Source organism: Silurus meridionalis, chromosome 14 (genome assembly GCF_014805685.1).
Source record: "Silurus meridionalis isolate SWU-2019-XX chromosome 14, ASM1480568v1, whole genome shotgun sequence".
NCBI classification, from domain to species: Eukaryota; Metazoa; Chordata; class Actinopteri; order Siluriformes; family Siluridae; genus Silurus; species Silurus meridionalis.
In genome coordinates this window covers 11,300,936-11,320,747 of record NC_060897.1, presented here as the reverse complement: position 1 = coordinate 11,320,747, position 19,812 = coordinate 11,300,936, and the positions used below count along the sequence as shown (strand labels likewise).

At 38.0% G+C, this 19,812-nt stretch overlaps 1 protein-coding gene across 14 annotated transcripts in view; it reads right to left on the bottom strand.

The window, feature by feature from the left end:
- Positions 1–4,956, bottom strand: part of arhgap44a (Rho GTPase activating protein 44a) — a 47,969-nt gene extending 43,013 nt beyond the window's left edge. For 7 of the 14 annotated variants that reach the window (XM_046865542.1, XM_046865543.1, XM_046865554.1 and 4 more), the window contains exon 1: positions 4,537–4,955. In XM_046865542.1, coding sequence (XP_046721498.1) covers positions 4,537–4,589 — 53 coding nt within the window. In that variant the 5' untranslated portion in view covers positions 4,590–4,955. Of the gene's footprint in view, positions 1–4,536 lie in introns of all 14 variants that reach the window. The other 7 variants (XM_046865551.1, XM_046865552.1, XM_046865553.1 and 4 more) reach the window with 3 other exon arrangements.
- Between the last annotated feature and the right edge of the window lie 14,856 nt (positions 4,957–19,812).

Here is a 19,812-nt window from a genome sequence, read left to right as displayed (position 1 = left end):
GATTACAAGAATTCATCGAGGCAAATTAATATGTAATATAAGATTCAGGCCAAAAAAAACCCAGAAAGTTTCCAAAGTTTGGGATCATTTCAAACTAAAACATAAAGAAAACACCGTACAGTGCAGTTACCATTTTTAAAGTAATTTAAAATAGATTTTTATATTTCTATTTATATACAGTTCATTCAAAAATTCCCTCAGCAGTGGCCGTGTAGAGCAGGTAGTGGAGCACGTTTTCAAAGCTGGCGATAAATACACGGATTTAGTTCGTGAAAAATTTCAGGCAGCTTTCTGGAGACCAGAAAACCACATCACGATACAGTGTGAGATTTAATAAATAAATACACGAGTGAGAATAATTATGAGGTTCATTAAACGAATAGGTTCCACCCTAACTTAATTTACAGGCCCTCTGCGGAGCGACTTTTTGAATGCACTGTATTTGTATTTTGATATAATATGGCTATTACAGTTTTTCTCATTTGGTTTGGAGCGTTTCTGAGATCAGAAATAAAATTCTGAAAACTCCTTGTTCAACTTCTATGTCATTTAGTCACTTGTGCACATTATAAAGACAGTTCTCGTTGCTTTGATCAAATGCTTCAGTGCAATCATTTAATTGGTTGTTTTTAATTGTCTGCTGTTATGTACATTATCAGTTGTTTATGTCATGTTGATCAAAATATAATATACAGTAATCCACCACTTTACCGCATTCGAATCTCATGCCCCTGGTTTATCGCGGAATTGCATTTGCCACACAACTAATTTGTTTAGCTGATTTTCCCGGTCTCTGATGGGTAGCATGATAGACCAAAAAACTTATAGGGAACTTATATGGAGTTTTATGTTGAAATAATGAAATGAATGCTTTGAATCATTTGTCAAATTATCTTAATATTTGCAAACCAGTGGGTGCATTCTCAAAACAATGTGTACAAAGAGCACAATATATTGGATTTCTTGCAAAAGCCTGTACTTTTCTCATAATCCTTAGTACATTTCTAAAAAGTATTTAAGGTCAATGAACAAATCATCAGATTGAAAAGTGTCATTGTTCACAAAAAAAGATCATCAAAATGGTTAGTCATGTTGTCAGTAAGACGGAGCACAATTTCAGTACAGTATTTTACTGTATTAGTATCCGTTCGTTTCTTAGTTGTTCATTCATTTTTCTAAAAATGTTATCCTGTGTTTTGCTCTGTTGCCAATTAAAGGCTCACAAGATTCACCTTTGACCTATTTTAGAGAACTAGCTGATCATTGGTTGATCTGATGCAGTTCACTTTCCTTCATTAGTGACATTCGAGATTCATCTGCACAAGTCATCAATTCAAGTCACATTTACCACAAAAATTTTTAATAGAAATTTAAACTTGACAGATGATGACAACTGGTTTAACCATTTTGCATTCAATGACTTATGCAATGAACTGATGGTAAAATATCTTGGAGGGGTTTAGACTATTTAAGTGAAACTAGTATAATATATTTTGATCAACATGACATAAACAACTGATATTTTCAAATTATACACAATCGATTAAATAATTGTACTAAAACGTTTGCAATTTGATCAAAGCAACGAGAATTCAGTGTATCTTTAACTCAGCCTCTTTTTTTGATGTCATAGGACACTATAACCAATAAACAAGCAGAGTGTACTGTATTTCTACAAATTTACAAAAAACTACTTTCACTATATTCTTAAAAATATTTTCTTTGTGTGTTTAAAGTGTGTGGGCGGATGATTTATGGCTTAAACAATTGTAAAAAAGCATTTCTGGGGTGGTTTATCGCAGTTTTTGGTTTATCGCGGGCAGTTTTGAAATGTAACCACCGCGATAAACGGGGATTACTGTACTAGTTTTACTTAAATAGTCTTAACCCCCAAAACATCTCGGTATCAGCTCATTGCATACGTCACTGAATACAAAATGGTTAAACCAGTTGTCATCATCTGTCAAGCTTAAATTTCTATTAAACCTTTTTTTGGTAAATGTGACTGCAATTAATGACTTGTGCAGATGAATCTTGAATGTCACTAATGAAGGCGAGTGAACGGCATCAGTTTAACCAATTAACAACTAGTTCTCTAAAATAGGTCAAAGGTGAATCTTGTGAACCTTTAATTGGCAACAGAGAAGCAGAATTACTATTTCTGAAAATGGATGAACAACTAAGAAACGAACTTAAACTAATTCAGTACAATACAGTAAAAGTGTGAATCCTGTCCGGGCTCTTGCAATCAATATAAATCAAATATGCAATGAAACAAATCAATTTGTGCTGCTGATTGATTGATGCCAAACAGAAGAAATGTAACTTTGTGCATTTTCAATCATTATTATACAAACTGTAGTTTATATCAAGAAATACTGAAATTGTGCACCATATTACTGACAACATGACTAAACATTTAGATTTTGTTTGTGAACAATGACATAGGGACTTTTCATTCTGATGGGAATGAGATGTTCATTGACACAAATACTTACTTTTGAGAGATGAACTAAGGATTTTACAAGCTTTTCAACTTTGAGAAATCCATTGTGTTGTGCTGTTTGTACACATTGTTTTGAGAATGTACTTACTGGTTTGCAAATATTATTGAGGATTCGACAAATGCTCCAAAGCAACTAAAAAAAACTGTAAATGCACTAAATGGGTTTAGTTTTTACTGATATTTTTGTATACAATTTCAGCAATAAAAAATTTAAGACCTATCTTATTTTCTCTCTCTTATTTAGCATTGCTCTTAAATAAAGAAAGTTTATTAATCAATGGAATAATCGTTAAAATACTTGATTAATAAAATAATCCATATCAGCAGCCCTAATCATGATATATAGGTTTGCTCACAATAGATGTGAGATCATTTATTATATCAATACTACATTGTTATATGAACTCAGCCCTACAGTAAACTAAATGAAACTTATTTACGCATTAAACGCAATGTTTACATTTTTTTTTTTACCAAGAGTGCTAACCATTCGGAGCTGATCACATGTAACCTGTAACAATTGCTACAGCTCTGCAAGATTCTCAAGGTCACATATGCAATGGCCAAGGGCAAAGCCAGAGTTCCAATCAAATATACAGTACATCATATAGTTCTTATGAAAAAACGTCTCCGTCTCATGCAGAAAAAGGATGGCATCAGCTCTAATTCCCGCACTAGTATCGGCTACCTCAGCCTTGACCTTTATTTTTTATTAATGAGACTGGTCAGTTTTCTGTTTAAAGAACATGTTGTTGCTCATTACTGTGCTGCTGTGAACAGAGTGGCCCAGCAGGCCAACACCATCACTCCCTGGACACAGCCATTAGATGGGGAGAATACTAATGTGGGATCAAGATACGTGGACACAGGCCAAGAAAAAAGTTCTTGCCGTCCGACCACCCGGCTTATGCACAGCAGGAATGTTCATATCATGACCCACAATGGCATAATCACCCAGCATGCCAGAGCCTGGAGCAGAGCACACCTGGTCCCACGAATTGGAAGCCTCTTCCTTTTCTACAACAGCTCAAGTGGGGGAGGTGTGAAACACAAACCAAACAGGGACAGGGATAAAGCAGCACAGCACTGGTGCATGGATTAACATCCAGATGAACAAATTATAATGGTTCAGAAACACACAATACACAAGTAATTGAGAAATTGAGAAGGATGCTGCAGTCTTCAGCATCTTCACCAAGGCTAAGATTCATTTATGACTTCTCCTTTGCATTTTAAACATCATCTTTTTTTTAATTTTATAATATGACCTAAAAATGCCTGGAAAACTATGCTGATGGATGGACGGTCTGTAACCGACCCCTCCTTTTTTCCCCCTCAACACTGACTGCGTGATGTGATGGAAACGTTGCGTCTCTTCCATTTTCTCGCCTTTAACTCGTGTTGCCAGATTGACCGGAACAACTTCTCGGTTGAACTATGAACAATCATGCTAGGAAACACAATACGAAGAAGCAGATCCAAATCCACTTCGGTACACTTCGTCTAAGTGAATAGTCACCTGCTACGGTGAGTAGGTGGCAATTAAATAATCGGAAACAGCCCCCGACATTCTGGCAACCCTGCCTCCCGTCGCATCCACTGCGTCCGTCTGCATCAGATGGAGGACAGCTGACGCCGCGCGCATTACAGCTCCGTGGCTCTCTGTACAGCTGTAGCATAGAGATGCGTTACACCTGGGTGTGTATTGTGTTACAAAGATTTTGTAAGAGGTGCATTGTATCGGGGTTTTTTAGAGGATCTCTGAGGTCACTGCGCATCTGCAAGATGCTAAAAGCCCATTTAAAAAAAAGCCCACACAAACACTAAAAATACACACTGCCGTGATTTTTTCTCTCTCGCACAAACGCGTGATCCCCCGCTCCTGCTCCAGCATTGCGTAATCACTTATACCGGGCTGAATAAGACCGGTTCCTGATCAAAGTTGAAACCAATCACCATAATGATTTTAAGACCCCCAAAAAAGGATCAGCTGTAAAGGAAAAAATATATATAAAAATTAAATATCTTACCTGCCAACAGTCTGGTTGGCGAGCTGTCGCATTCGGTTAAATTGTTTCTTCATTTTCTTTATTTCTATAAATATGTATTTTCTCTGGATTAACAGCTCCGGATAAACAGATTCCGCATTTTATCTCACATTAATGGCCCGTAGTCCGGCACGGCTCACGGCGACAGCTACATTGTTCCGCACCTTCTCTTTCATTGCAAAGAAAAATCAAATAGAAATGGTGTAATTTCAGTGCATTTTGCTTGGCGTTAGGCTGCTCCCCGTCAGGAGATGCTGGGCAATTCTCCACGATGGGCAAAGCAGCAGCGTAAAAAAACGTCGCTGCGTCCTGGTGCACTCTGGGAAATGTAGTTCCCCCCCTTAATGGCTCTCACGTCCTATAAATGCTCTGCATATCTAGACACCATAGTAACGGGTCAGTTTATCTAATCTCTAACTGCCTGATCCTTATGCAGCTGGGCATATGGGAAATATGTCTGAGTAATAAGTAAAAGAATCAGTGATCTTATCAAGTTCAATCAGGAGAACTACTGCTCGTGTAGGTGCAAAATTCCCCAAGGTGAAGCCAACAGCAGAGGCGCTTCTGGAACACCAACGACAACACTGCCACCCTGTGGTTACATTTGTTATTTCTGCAAGGTACTGTACAATTTCAGTCAGATCATTTGAGTTGCATAACGTTAGAAAGCAAGAAACGTGCAAATATACCGTACAGTTAATTGTTAATAATGATGCATTGTTAATAATGATAATTGTTTGTGTAACACTATAAGAAGCGTATTTTGCCTTTAAGCTTTAGTTTCTTCCCCTAGCCAATTAGTGTTGAAATCAATCAATCAATCAATCAATCAATCAATCAATCAATCAATCAATCAATCAATCAATCAATGCATAAGATGTTCATGTAGCAAACTGAAGAATGTCTTGTCAAATTATGACTATCTATCTATCTATCTATCTATCTATCTATCTATCTATCTATCTATCTATCTATCTATCTATCTATCTATCTATCTATCTATCTATCTATCTATGCATACGTTTAATGTGGCTGTGAAAAATGCTGCAAAGTGAGAATGCTTTTAAAACAGAAGTGTTTATAGTTAATTTTTTTTATTAATTACAAAATAAAAATTAAATGACCAGACTTGAAATCCGAATCAAATCAATATTTGGTGTGACCACCCTTTGCCTGCAAAACAGCATCAATTCTTCTAGGTACACATTTTTGGAAGGAACTCTGCAGGTTGGTTTTTCCAAACATCTTCAATTACTCACCACAGATCTTCTGTGAATATAGGCCACCTCAAATCCTTGTGTCTCTTCATGTAATCAACGACAAACTACATGATGTTGAGATCAGGACTCTGTGGGTAACAAACCATTGCCTGCAGATAGTCTTTATTGTACAGCTCTCCAGCCCTTTGGCAACAATCTGCCTCCTGCTACAGCCAAATATTTACAGTTTTGACTCATTAGTCACGAGCACCTGCTACGATTTGTCTGCACTCTAGTTCCTATGTTTTTTGTGCATAGTGGCTTAGTCTTTAGCCATAGCATTTCTACAGGATTTTGCCTGTAATTCTTCAATGAAGACCACTTCTGATCAGACTTCTCTATATTGTAGATGGGTATATCTGAGTCCTGGTTTCTGCCAGTTCTTTGTTGATGGCACTTCTGGACATCTTCCTATGTCAAATGGAAGTAAGCATGATGAGTCTTTCATTTGCTGCATTTAGTTTTCTTGGCTGACCAATAAATCTATGGTTCTCAACATTGCCAATTTCTTTGTGCTTCTTATAGCTTGACTAGCAAATCTCAAAACCTCAATCTTTAAAATACAGCAGATGCAGTATAACTACCTTGAGTCTTGTTGCTGTGCTAAGGCATGACATGGTGTATGGCCTGTGACATGAAAGTGTCTTCCACAGTCTTAACTTAGTAGCAGAGTTTTGGTGTTCCTTACCCAATTTTAACGCTCCTACACAACTGTTTCTGTTTCAGTTAATGACTGTGTTTTGACCTAGATATTTAATTAATGATCATTAGCATCGGCTTGGTATAAATGGTTAATCATAAGCATGACTGTTATCCTACAAAATCCCTAAAATCTGTGCAGATGTATAAAGTGTGCAAATGTAAGAATTGAAAGCCAAATAGTAGTCACACCAAATGCTAATTTGATTTACATTTTCTTCTGTTCGCTCACATTGCATGTTGTAAATTAATATAAATAAACAGTTAATAATATATTTTTGAAAACATTTTTCCTTTACAGCATTTATTCACACCTGCCTAAAACGTTTGCACATTATTATATATAGTTATAATAAATATTATTCATAGATCATAAGCTTACATATTGCCACGAACGTCTTTTTTATTATTTATTGGTTTTCATTCTTTAAGTTGAGTAATTGTACTGGTAAACCGTTGACCTGCTGCTATAACCCAGTTTTCCACCAGGTGGCAATATTTCCTTAATTTAACTTTAACGCTTGTTTAAAAACACTAAAATGTATTTTAACTACAAACACTTGTCACTTAGATGATGTCTTTAGTCATATTCCTTTTTCATTATAAACTGAAGGGAATTTGTTTATAAACATGAAAGTAATTGGCATCAAAGACGTGGTGAGACTGTGAGTATGCAGCTTATTCTAAGCAGCCAGAGAAAATAAAACTAAACTTAAATATTGCGTGCTGGAGCAAGAGAAAAGAATATATTGCAGCACAATATAATAACATAAAAGAAATGCAGTTACCATTATTTAATACTAAAAACATTTATAAATAATGTTTATATATAGTAAAAGTAATTACATTTTCAGGTAGGAATGAAAGAAGATTTTAAGAAATATTGCATGGAATGATGCTGTATTTGTTATGACATAGTGCTTAACAAGTTTGAAAATCATTTGTAGTGTTATGGTACTTGCAGGCAGTGTCACAATCATGTGTGCATTCACATATGTTTGCATTCACGTCAATGCTACTTTGCACTACCGCTAATTTAAAAATTGATGTTGATCAAAAACATGGTACTGCACTGTGGGAAAGCAGTGCTCATATCACATCTGGTGTAATAAAAAAATACATTAAAAATAGCTTCTACTGTCCTTTATAGAACTGCCTGCTATCAGATATTTCAGATAATTTGTGATCCCCATAAAAGTGCAATTACAAATCTTGATTTATTTAAACACAAAAAATCATGTCTTTTCAGTATGCCTGTGTGTTAATTGAATAGACCGCATGTGTACTTAATGCTTAGCCTACTACTCGTCATTACTCCAAAACAAAATGTTATCATGAAATGTAATCATAAATGTAAATGACGAGAGATTAGAAAATGTGAAATTTTGCAGTTCTAGAAAGCTGTTAAAAAAAGAAACAAATAATTTTGGTTTATGGGATTGAATTAGTTTAACACATTAGTGAAGAATTGGTAGTTAAACGCATTTTACAGATTTAACTGTTAGTTAAATGGCAAAAAAATCTAGGATTTTGGATAGGTTTTTCATGCGGCCTTGCTGAAAAACTAGTGTAGTGTTGACTGGAGGTGACGAAGCAAACCGCTAACATTCGTCAAGGTCGAGAGCTGAAGGCGGGAGCAGTTTGAATAATTCTCGCAAAGGTTGCAGTAGCTAATATTGCTGCTTGTTAATCACAAAACTGAGCAGACAGCTGAGCATGACTACACCAATCCAAAAATACGTACACACAAATACACACTTAGATACAAACAAACACACACACCTTAAGCATAAATATGGGTTTGCTTTATCATTTTTCACAACAAATCCATTTTGATATACCAAAAGTACAAATGGAATTTGAGCACACAGATACCTGGGTTATCTGTGAAACTAAATACCTACAGCCACATAGTTACAAAAACCACTTAACAAATGACTGGAGCTTGGCATGATGACCCCTGTTAAAAGCAGCAGTGCCCCCTGGCTAGTTGTTGTGCAGTCTATTAGGACTTAATAAGACAACAGGTGGACAGCACACCATGGCCTTAGGGTTCTGTGACCCCCTTGAGTAAGTGATACTGAAAAATGGCTCCTCACTACACAGACCATTCAAACCTCATTAATCTGAGCTGCTGGAAATGGAGAGGACATTCTCAGAGCCTTGATCTCGCCCTCCTGACCCCACTGAGACATTATTTTTCATTAGGTCAGACTAGAACACTAAGACTGGCCCATCAGCAATATGGCTTTTAGTACCTTGTGCCTTACAGTTTCAGACCTTTTGCTCTGTAACCTGCAGCTTCTAAACCTCTCCAGACTCCTTTAAATCAATACAGTGGGGAAGCTGAACATCTGTGCTCTTCGAAATAGACCCCTGCTGCTGAACTTCCTGAAGAAAGTCTCTCCATCATCCCATCCAACTTGTAAGAAGAGGAAAGAATGCAAGAGGCATAGAGGTCAAAGAGCAACAGAGCATATTGTATGTGTTCTACTCTAAAATGTGAATAGGTTCCCTAATCAACAGTGCAAGTAAAAGCTTTATTATTCATTAACCCCTGTGATGCAGGTCCATTTGGAGTAATTGACAAGAGCAAATGACATCAGAATAAATAGCAACTGATGGTTTTCCTGCTGTTTTAGTTGAATAATATCAGTGTTTTACATCTTTATTAGCTAATTTAAAGAATGATGAACTATGAATGATGATCTTTATATGGTTCCTCTTGTTCCTGTCCAGCTAGGATCAAGCTATGCTTCTGTACAGCTAATGAAGCTGCTTCTATCTAACCATGACCTCTGCTGCCATTCATATTTGAGCTGGAATTTGGCAGTGACCCCTTGATGTTCTTACAATGCATTTTTATGTTTTTTAAAAATTTGATCCCTCTTTTATCTGACCACTTTGTTCGAGTTGTGTTTTTTGTACTATTTGTGTTTTATCTTACCACTTTGTACAAACTTTTGTAATTTTTTAGTCAGAGAAGTCTGTAAAAGGTTAGAATGCTTACTATTTATCCTTTCTTAGATGGGAGTACTTTTTCATAATTAAGAAATGTATGTGTTTATGTATACACAATTTAGTGATGTGTTTGGCACAAAACCTTTGGGAAAGTGTAAATAAGTGTAAGTGGTGGTCATGTCAGGAATATGGCCCTGGACCATAGATGGCAAAAGTACACACATCCTTCACTCAAGCAGTTTTAAAAGACTCTGGTAAAATTCGAAGTACCGACTACACTTTTTCACTCAAGTTAAAATAAAGAAGTTTGGACTCTGACATACTTAAGTAAAAAATAGTAATTACTACTACCTGTTTTATTATCACATGGGTAACTGGACCTCACATCATATTAATATATTGATATAAAATTATTTTTCTGAGCATCCACTATATAGAACACAGGCAGAGAAAAGATGATGATGATCAGGTTCTCAGTCATTTTTACATCGCTGACTCCCTCTTTCTCATCTATTTTAGCCCCATACTTCTTGTTGCCTTTTGCCTTGCTCATCGTTAGCTTCGGAAATGATACACCAATGGTAGGTTGAAAAAGCAGCACAATGACAAGAAATAGGTTGATGGGCTGAAAAAGGTGTGCAATAAAAAGAAAAAAATATTGATAATGTCACCAAAAAGATTAAAACTAATGTAAGCCTGGTATGAAAATGTAAGAAGTAGAAAGGACAGATATTTGTGTAAAAATATAATGAGTAAAAGTAAAAAGTTTAAATAAAAAATAAATAGTGAATTAAAGTACGGATACCAGAAAAATCTACAGTACCAAAGTATTTGTACTTCCTTTCTTTTCATCTCTGCCTTGGACTATGATTCCCATCAGCCATCACATGACTGTCACTTGTCATTCACACCTATTGCTTGGCACCCTTGATTGGCACATGTAGGTTTCCTCTGATTTTTTTCATGTTTGTCTTCTGTGGTGGTTGTTGCTTTAGCTCATGTGCAGGTTTATGTTTTTTATTATTTGGTTGTTTGTTTCATGATCCTTGTTTGCCTGCTATGTATTTTTGCACTTCAATCAAAGCAGTCTGCACTCACATGTGCTTATTACATAACAAATGTTCTATTTTCTTCAATAAATATTCCTTATACCAGTGTTGTTGAGCACTCAACTAATGTTTATATGGTTTTCAGTATAGAGAAATGTATATATGATTTTTAAATAAGTCTTTAATGTGAGTACTTTGCAATATGTAGAAATAAAGGCTGTCTCTCAATGCATGCATGGGAATATGCTGGAATATTTTTCTGTAGCAATCACATATTGCCACTACAATGGATAGAGATTATGTACAAATTATTAAAAAAACACTGAAATATCCAGAGCATAATTCTTTATATATAAAGCTCTTTTAAGGGCAATTTCATCTAATGTTGTGAGTCAGCCTCTGCTTGTCAAAATATTTACTGATTGTTCACCAGACAACTTGTCTCCTACACATTCATGCAGTTATTGGACCAGCCAATTGTGTGGCAACAGTGCAATGCAAAAGCATCAGGCAGATACAGATAAGAGTTTTAGTAAATGTTCAGTATGATCACTATGACATTGATTGCAAATTGGATGTTGTTACCAGAATATTTGGTTGAATCTTTTATAAACTGCTGATCTCCTGGGAGTTTCACACACAACAGTCTCTAGAGTTTTCACCGTTGTTTACTCGATGTAAAAAAAAAAATGTTTTTTGGATATCAAAATTGGGACCTTATGTGACCTATCTGACTCAAGATTTTATGTGTATTTCCTGTCAATCTGTAGATTGCAGGCCCTTTGCACACAGGATGTTCTATTTCTTTCTTTGCAGCATTCTGTGTAAACTCTGTAGTCTGTTCTGTGTGAAAATCCCAGGAGATTAGCAGTTTTTGAAATACTTAAAGCAGCCCAGCTGGTTTTAACAACTATACCAAAGTCACAGAGATCACACATTTTCCTTATTCAGATGTTTGATGTGAAAATTAAGTTCCCCTTTGGGGACTCGAGCTGCGTCAACAACACTTTTCAAACGCCTCTGCGTGACCACGCTCTTAAACACGTGTGTAATCAGTCCAACTGAAAAGCATGACGTCCCACCTCTGGTGCACTTCACTCTAGGAAGTATAAAAGCACATGTCGTGGCGACGGCACTAGCTTCTGTTTGTTCAGAAAGCACTGTGTGTGTGTCTGTGTGTGCTCTGTTTATTTGCCACAGGTAAGTATCGGTAAGTCGGGAAAAAGGGAAAAAATGTAAATCAGGCTGTGTTACACACTGTATATGTGTAGCTTGTCTGGGAGTGGAGCATGCTCTCAGGGGAGCCAATTGTTCACACTTCAGAGTCATGTCTTTGCCGACGCTCCGCTCCCGCAGAACACTTTTCAAGGAGGTCGCTGTCGCTAACGTTCCTCGAGGTTCAAGGCGAAGCAGCATCTGATGTCATTGCAAATGGTTTGCAAATGGACCTGGCAGTGGGATTCAAGATGGGCTTGTCCCTTTCTCCTTCCCCCCATAAAGAGGTTACGTTGCTGCGCCTCTCTTCCTTCGAGGAAGGGGATGGGGGCGCCAAATTTGATGAACCCATGGAAGTGCCTCTTCAGCCAGTCCTCTTCGAGGAGCTCTTCGAGGTAGTAACTCATGCTGTAGCCAAACTCAATATAGCTTGGCCTGCTGAGAATCAGGAGCAGCATCCTCTGAATAAATTAGATTTAGATAGATTAGAATTAGCGTTTCCTGCAACCAAGGTCACTGCCTCCACGCCAGTGTCTTTTTCCTAGGGCAGCCACGTAGTGGGACTTAAAGAGTACGACTATGGGATGATTCCCTGGGTAGAAGAGATGCTGGCGGCTATCTCTCCCCTAGTGCTGCGTCGTCCCTGAAAACCCTGGCACTGCCCACCAAGCCTTTTCGGACCTCCTCGGCTTTGGTGGGCAAAGCTTATACAGTGGTGGGTCAGACTGGAGACTGTTTGCACAACATGGTGGTCTTGCAAGCCTACAAGGTGGACCTGCTTAAAGAGATAGACGAGGGAGATGAAAGAAGGGACAATTGCATTTTAACGCTGTGTCATGCTACAGACATGGAACTCAGGGCCACTAAAGAGACACTAGGGCCATAGGCTGGTCTATGGCAGCCCTGGTGGCCGCTGAGAGGAACCGTTGGCTGACCTTGCCCGATCTTTCTGGCAGGAATACAGCCATGCTAAAGCCCCTGTCATGCCCACTGGCCTGCTTGGCGACGCCTTTACTACAGTGATTGACAGGTTCCAGGAGGCAAAGGATTGCCTGCATTTCAGCCCATCCTCATTCCTCGTCACTCTCGCAGGGCTGCTCAATGGGTGCAGCACCAGCCCAGAACAAGTAGGCATCGAGAGGTCTAGTAAATCAGTGTCGCCACTCACACTCCCCCTGCCAGGGACGTTAGGCGATGCACACGGTCGTAGCCCGAAGCCCTTTAATAAGAGGGCTTTGATGAAGAGATCCTGACTTCTCAAGACCAGGGAGGGTTCCACTGGGGGAGGGGTGATGTACGCCTCAGCACACGGCGCACACCTCAGCACACGCGCACACCTCTTCTCATTGCCCTCAGGAGATTGGCCTGTTAACCCTGCCAACTTACACCGTCATGAAGTGCTTGGATGCGGCTCTGCATTCACATTCTGAACGCTATCGATGATTGTTTGATATTGGTTCAATCAGATCACTTGGCAACCAGACATCCAGATGTCATTCTCGCCCACATAAAGGAACTGGGGTTAAGACTAAATGGTAATAAAAGTGTACTTTTTCCGGTTCAGAAGACCACCTATCTAGGCATGATGTGGGATTCGAGCACTATGTGGGCACAGTTGTTCCCTGCTCAAATCGAGTCTATCCTCACGGCAGTCAAGAGAGTGAGCGAAGACCAGTCACTCAATAAAAAGCAGTTCCAAAGACAGCTAGGTCTAATGTTATCTGCATCCAATGTGGAGCAGATATGGAGGAAGTTGTACACAAGTGGATCTCTTTGCAACTTGAGAGACTTGCAATTTCTCCTATGGTTTTCCCTTACTCACCCAGCTCCTCTCAGACTGGACGGTATTTTCCCACGGAAGTTCTGGAGAGAGTTCGCCGGGATGGAGTCCGTCTCCTCCTGGTAGCTCCTGCTGTAAAGCTTCTTGAACACTCTCCCTGGGAGATACCCCTCAGGCAGGATCTTCTGTCTTTGGCAGGGGGCACTTTGCTTCACCTCCCCAAGCTGTGGAGGCTGTGACTGTGGCTCCTGAGGGCCACCAGTCTTATGGCCAAGGTGGTAGAGACCATTCTCCAATCCAGAGCTCCTTCCACGAGGAGATTGTATGCCACAAAGTGGCGGCTGTTCACTATATGCTGCGAAGGTCACCAGTTAGACCCAGTTAACTGCCCGGTTGGCCCAGTGCTGGAAATTCTTCAGGAACAGTTTGCCAAAGGGTGGTCTCCTTCCACCTTTAAGTTTTACATGTCCACTATTGCAGCTATCATGCTCCGCTTGTTGAGCAGTTGCTAGGGAAAACTTGTTAGAGACACATTTCCTCTTCAGTTCCATGAGGTTGAGGCCTCAGGTGCAACCCAGTGTGCCTTTATGGTACCTGGCCATAGTCTTAGAGGCCTTGTCTAAGCCTCTCTTCGAGCCCCTGCCTGCAGTGTCCTTGACATTTTTAACAGTCAAGATATCTCGTCTCTAAAAAGAGTTAGGGACGTTTACACCCTTTTTGTGAGCCTCTCTTATCTGGAGATCACTCCAGGCATGGGCAGTGCCTTTCTCTTCCCCAGACCGTTATATGTCCCCAAGGTGCCCTCGGCTGTCCCACGTCCAGTTGTGCTTCAGGCACTCTATCCTCCTCCTTTTTGGGCCCCTGACCAGGAGAAGCTTAACTGGGTGTGCCCAGTGAGAGCACTGGACACATACAGTATGTCCACACAACTGCCTTGTGGACAAGCTGTTTGTCTGCTACGGTCTGTGTAAGAAGGGTCTCCCTGCAGATAAGCAGAGCCTCAGCAGGTGGATTGTGGATGCTATCCACTATCCCGAGTCCTCTGGTCTTTGCAGGGTGGTCTATCCCACTTATCTTTGTCAGGTCCTGTAGCCTTGACATTAGTGCCACTGCTGGCCCCTCTGTCCTTTGACGTAGCTGTGCCCATCCACACTGGGCAGGGATTGGTCAGGCTGGCGGTACTGTACACTTGTTCCCAAAGTGTTGTTGATGCAGCTCGAGTTCCCGAGGGGGACATCTCTAGGTTACATATGTAACCTTGGTTTCCTGAAGAAAAGAGACGCTGCGTCTCAGTAACCTAGAGATGTTCTTGATATATATCTGTGTGCATTGTGCTGCTGTCACCTGATTGGTGGATTGAAAAACTGCAAAAACGAGCAAATGCACTTTTTTTTGTAATAAAATGGACCATGAATGTATTTGAATGAAAAAAAATGCTAATTACTGAGAAATGCTGGAATATTCCCAACAAAAACCTTATTCATTTTAGGCTCTTTCATGGGCAATTATGCCAGAAATTGTGCGTCATTAATTTTGGCAACTAAATCGAGTAGTTTTAAAATCTCTTACATAAAAAATATTTCTATTGTGCTTTAAAATGGGCCAAGGGCACTCCTTCCAGCTTGTCGGTACACAGCCAGGCTCCACTTTTGCAAATGCTGGTACAGATTCAATGGCTGTTAGAGCTAGAGGATGAGATTCAACACTGCTTGTTATATCCCAGCAGCAGTGGAGCCACAATGATTATCGAGACCAAGCCTAATGAAAACGTTGGGCCTTTTAAGAGATGGAACTAGCACACCCCTGAACTGTGAGGGTTCTTTCTATGTGTCTGTAATGGTATAAAATTATGGCTCAACACCTTATGGCACCAAACACATGTCTGGAAGATTGACCTGATAGTAATCTTGAGACAAACTGCACCAGCTTGTTAAATCTGTTTACATGACCCCAAACACATATTCTCTGTTTTAGAGCAGAAAACACTAGGTACACAGAAAAAAAGAAAATGTAAATTATTTACATTATCAGACTGCCTTTTGGTTTCAGTTTTTTGGGTGATTATGTTGCATTCTAACTTCATTATATGAAATCTTTTGCCATTTTTTCAATTTAAAAAAAACATAGTCTGTCCATTCAGTAGCTGTAGTTGACATCCATTTAGTCTGTGCAGCACAGAAAAAAGTTTTAAATTACACAACTTGTTGAAGTTCCAGATTATTCCAAAACATAATGTGGCTCTTCTATCTAGCTAGCTATCAGCAAAATTATTTAATGCAAAAATAATTAGCATCCACTGTAGTCAAAGTCATACAAACAAAAACATTTGGAGTTAACATTCCCTTTGAAAAAAAAAAAATGTAAATAAAATATCCATGCATATCTTGACAGACACAGAACAACACACACACACACACACACACACACACACACACACACGCACACGCACACGCACACGCACACACACACACACACACACAAAACAAACATATACAGGGGATCATGTAATCACCAGGTGTGTCTGTTTGTGCCACTCTCCTGTGTGCTGGTTTGTGTGACAAGGGTGAGAGGCTTGCAGATGTGTGGTTAAAACTGTTGCATAAGACATCTGTTCAGGGAGAGTGTTTGCAATACATTTTTTTTAATATTCTCATGCTGACATATAGAAAGGTGAAAAACAGGGATTAGACATATTTTTGGGCTGTTGTACAGCTGCATTAGGCAGAAGCTTTTTACTAAACCACATGAAACTTTACAGGATCAAATTCATTGTCATTGAGTGTTTGTCTACTTTTGATGTGAAGAACTGTCTGTTAGATAAATAATAGTTTCATTGCTGATAACTGACTTCAAGGACTTTCAAAAAGTATGGACAGGCTTTATTTCTAGCTAGAAAAAAACACTGGTTTTCTTTCAAAATTAAGGTTTGAACTTGATGACAAGAGAAATGACACGCTATAGGGTACATGTTCCCTATACCAGATATGTACATGCTTTGCAATTATAATAGATCTTTTTTTTTTTTTTTTTGTATTCAAGGGATTTTGATGTACAGCATATTTCATTCTGATATTTTGCTTTTCTCTTTATGGTTGAAGGCTGAGTTTTAAATGTAGGTGGGAGAGCGTTGCTAGAATTAAACTTCAAGGCCAGAGTCCAGAGAAGAAGCCATGTTGTCTCATCAAGTTATGAAGAAAAACATTGCAAATCAGTCTTTAATTCATGCAAAACAGTGTCACTCCAAGCCACTGTTACCAGTGAGGTAGGGAGATTTACTGCTGAGCTTTTGCAGTGGCAGATTCCGTCAGAAATTCCATCTTAAGATGTTTAGCAGAAATAGAGTCTCAAGAACAGTCCTTGGAAAGCCTTTATAGTTGTGTTATTTTAATAGCTTGCTTCAGATGGCTTAGCTTTTTTGCAGAAGACAGTACAAGATATACACTAGTACACTATAAAGGTCATCTGCTGTGAATTCGTTACTGTTGCTTTGTATTTCCTGCTGTGTACCAGGCTGAACAGAGATTATAATATATTTGACATGGACAATAGATTTATGCTGTCTGGGTACATGTTACATTTCTTGTTCTGTGTGTTAATTATAAGTTTATTGCTGGCTCTTGCCAATGTATATATATCTTGAACTGTAGATCGGGTGTTATCAAATAGTTTCACAGACCTAAAGGCAAAAAAAAAAAAAAAAACTCTACCCAACCTAATTGGCGTTTTAAGTCTGTCATGCTCAGGGGCACTAACACAAGTAATAATCAGCTTTTATTCCTCTTGACGTTTGTCATTAGGAATGCAGGTTGGAGTATAGAGTGGGTGCTTTAATGGATGACCTTATTTTCCTCAGCCTCTGGATGAACTCCATTTGAGGTTGACAGTGCTCTGTAATTTGAGGAAGCTTCTCATCATGCTTTGCCTCTACCTGACCTAAGGGGACGGATGATTCATTCAGTGATCAACACGAGTAAGAAAGTAAGAAAGTCATTGTATTTTATTTCATCACAATGATTTTTTTATATGCAATAAATCTGGGAATAATTAACAGACAGTTATGCAAATCTTTTTTGTCAATATTTATATTTATCAGGAATGGATTAAGGAATGCAGAAATGGCAAGAGACACAGGTGTCATTGGAGGTTCTTTCCTCAAGCAAGAGCCACATGAAAGGGCACAATAGCCATCACCTTCAACCTAGATTAAGGTGCTTTGCAACATTAAAACAAAAGACATGCTGAATATGACTATAGCATGCTAACATTGGAAAAGCAGCAGCAATCCTATATAAAGAGAAAAGGTTTGAAGTTTGTTCATGACTAAGTGTGCACACACTTGACATGTTTATAAAATAACCCCATGAATCCAGAGCAATTAATCATATGAGGCTTCAATTAATCAAACATAATTCCACCTGGAAGAATTTGGGTAATTAATGCAATCAAATATAATTATTAGAGTCAGAGTTGCAAAGTGATTGCTAAGCCCTCATTGTAATTCTAATCTGCTGCCAAATTCTGATTAAGTTGAAATGTTGATTATTTTGAAATAATATTATTGTACTGTAGCAAATGTAGATGGTGAGTCTTAGCCAAGGCCGAACTGAAAGTTCATTGTTCCCTGTGATTACTCAGTTTTTTCTTCCTTACTGGTCAGGTCAAGCATTCATCATATATGAAAAGTGACACACAGAAAATATTTGTAATAATTCTGTCTTTAACATTGATCCATGTCTTTGTATTTTCCTCCCTTTTCCATGTTTATTGCTCTAAAGTGCCTTTTAGAATTTGGTACATGCTTTGAATTTAATGGTTTTATAAAGCCATTCATTCCCGAATCTGTCTGGGTTGAATCCTCCCACCACATGAGAGGAGTATTTCATGACATAAAACAGAACAGAAAAGATTATTGCCTTTTTTCAGACATAGCGGTTAATACTGTAACACTGCTAAAATATGTAATGACCATATGGTTATTCATAAAGCATTATTCCACAATGAATTAATAGATCACTCTTAGTGAATAAGTGACTATATATTAGTACACTTTTTAAAGTACTTTTTTCAGTCTTTACAGAACCGTTATACTTTTCCATGTTGACATTAAACAACTAAGTGACTATATATTAGTACTATACTAATACTAATAAGTGACTATATATTAGTACACTTTTTAAAGTACTTTATTCAGTCTTTACAGAACCGTTATACTTTTCCATGTTGACATTAAACAACTGAGATCAAACTTCCAGAAATGTGCATGCTTGATAATAAAAAAAGTGTTTATGCATGACCCTAAAAGGCTAACAAAAACATAGACTTTGAAGAGTTTTTAAGCCAATTTAGCATTGGAACTGTGAGTGTCATAAGATGAATCACATCTGGCTTGTTTCATTTCAATTGTTTTGAATGAAGGGGGGTATGTGGTACAGCCAAATTTCAAGCATGTAAGATATACATATGTTCAGTTTGCTGTCCAAAGTGGCTGAGGAAATGAGAAACAATAAAGAACAATACCCCCAAAAGTACAGAACATCTTTTTTTCACTTGCTTTAAATTTTGTTGTACGTGATCTTTTGTAATTGTGGCTGTCTATGTACAATATACTTCACTGCCACAAGCACAATTTATTCATTACCTAATCTTTTACTGTGAATAGAAATGCAAACTAGTGTGTATAAAAAACTGTTAACTATAACTGCATTAACTGGCTGATAAAATCTGCACACCTGTTGACTTTTTATGCAAACATTTTTATTTTTTATTAAATAGTATGGTGCTGATTATCTACTAACACATTCTCTCTTGTAAGTATGCTGCTTTTAAATTTCACACAAAATTGGAAATTCGGAATCCAGAATAACATAAGATACAAAGTGGGATAAAAACATGAATCCATGATAACCTGTTTTGATATCACAAATAGTCAGCTAACATAATATTAAGAATGGTCATAAATTCATGATATCTTCACATTAAAAAAAATAAACAAATAAAATTGTGTGGTCAGTGTTTATTATTAACTGTTAACATTGTGTAATCTTATGTAGATTCAAATATAAACTTATTCAAAATAGTGACATTTTTATGACATGATTTTATGACAACATACATCATATGCTGAACTGGTGGGGACACATTCTCTTTTTTCTGTGCAATTTTTCCCAGTGTGAACTTACACATTACAAGCCTCTGTTATAATAATAATAATGTATAAGTGGGTATAAAAAATTGTCAAAGTATATATATATATATATATATATATATATATATATATATATATATATATATATAT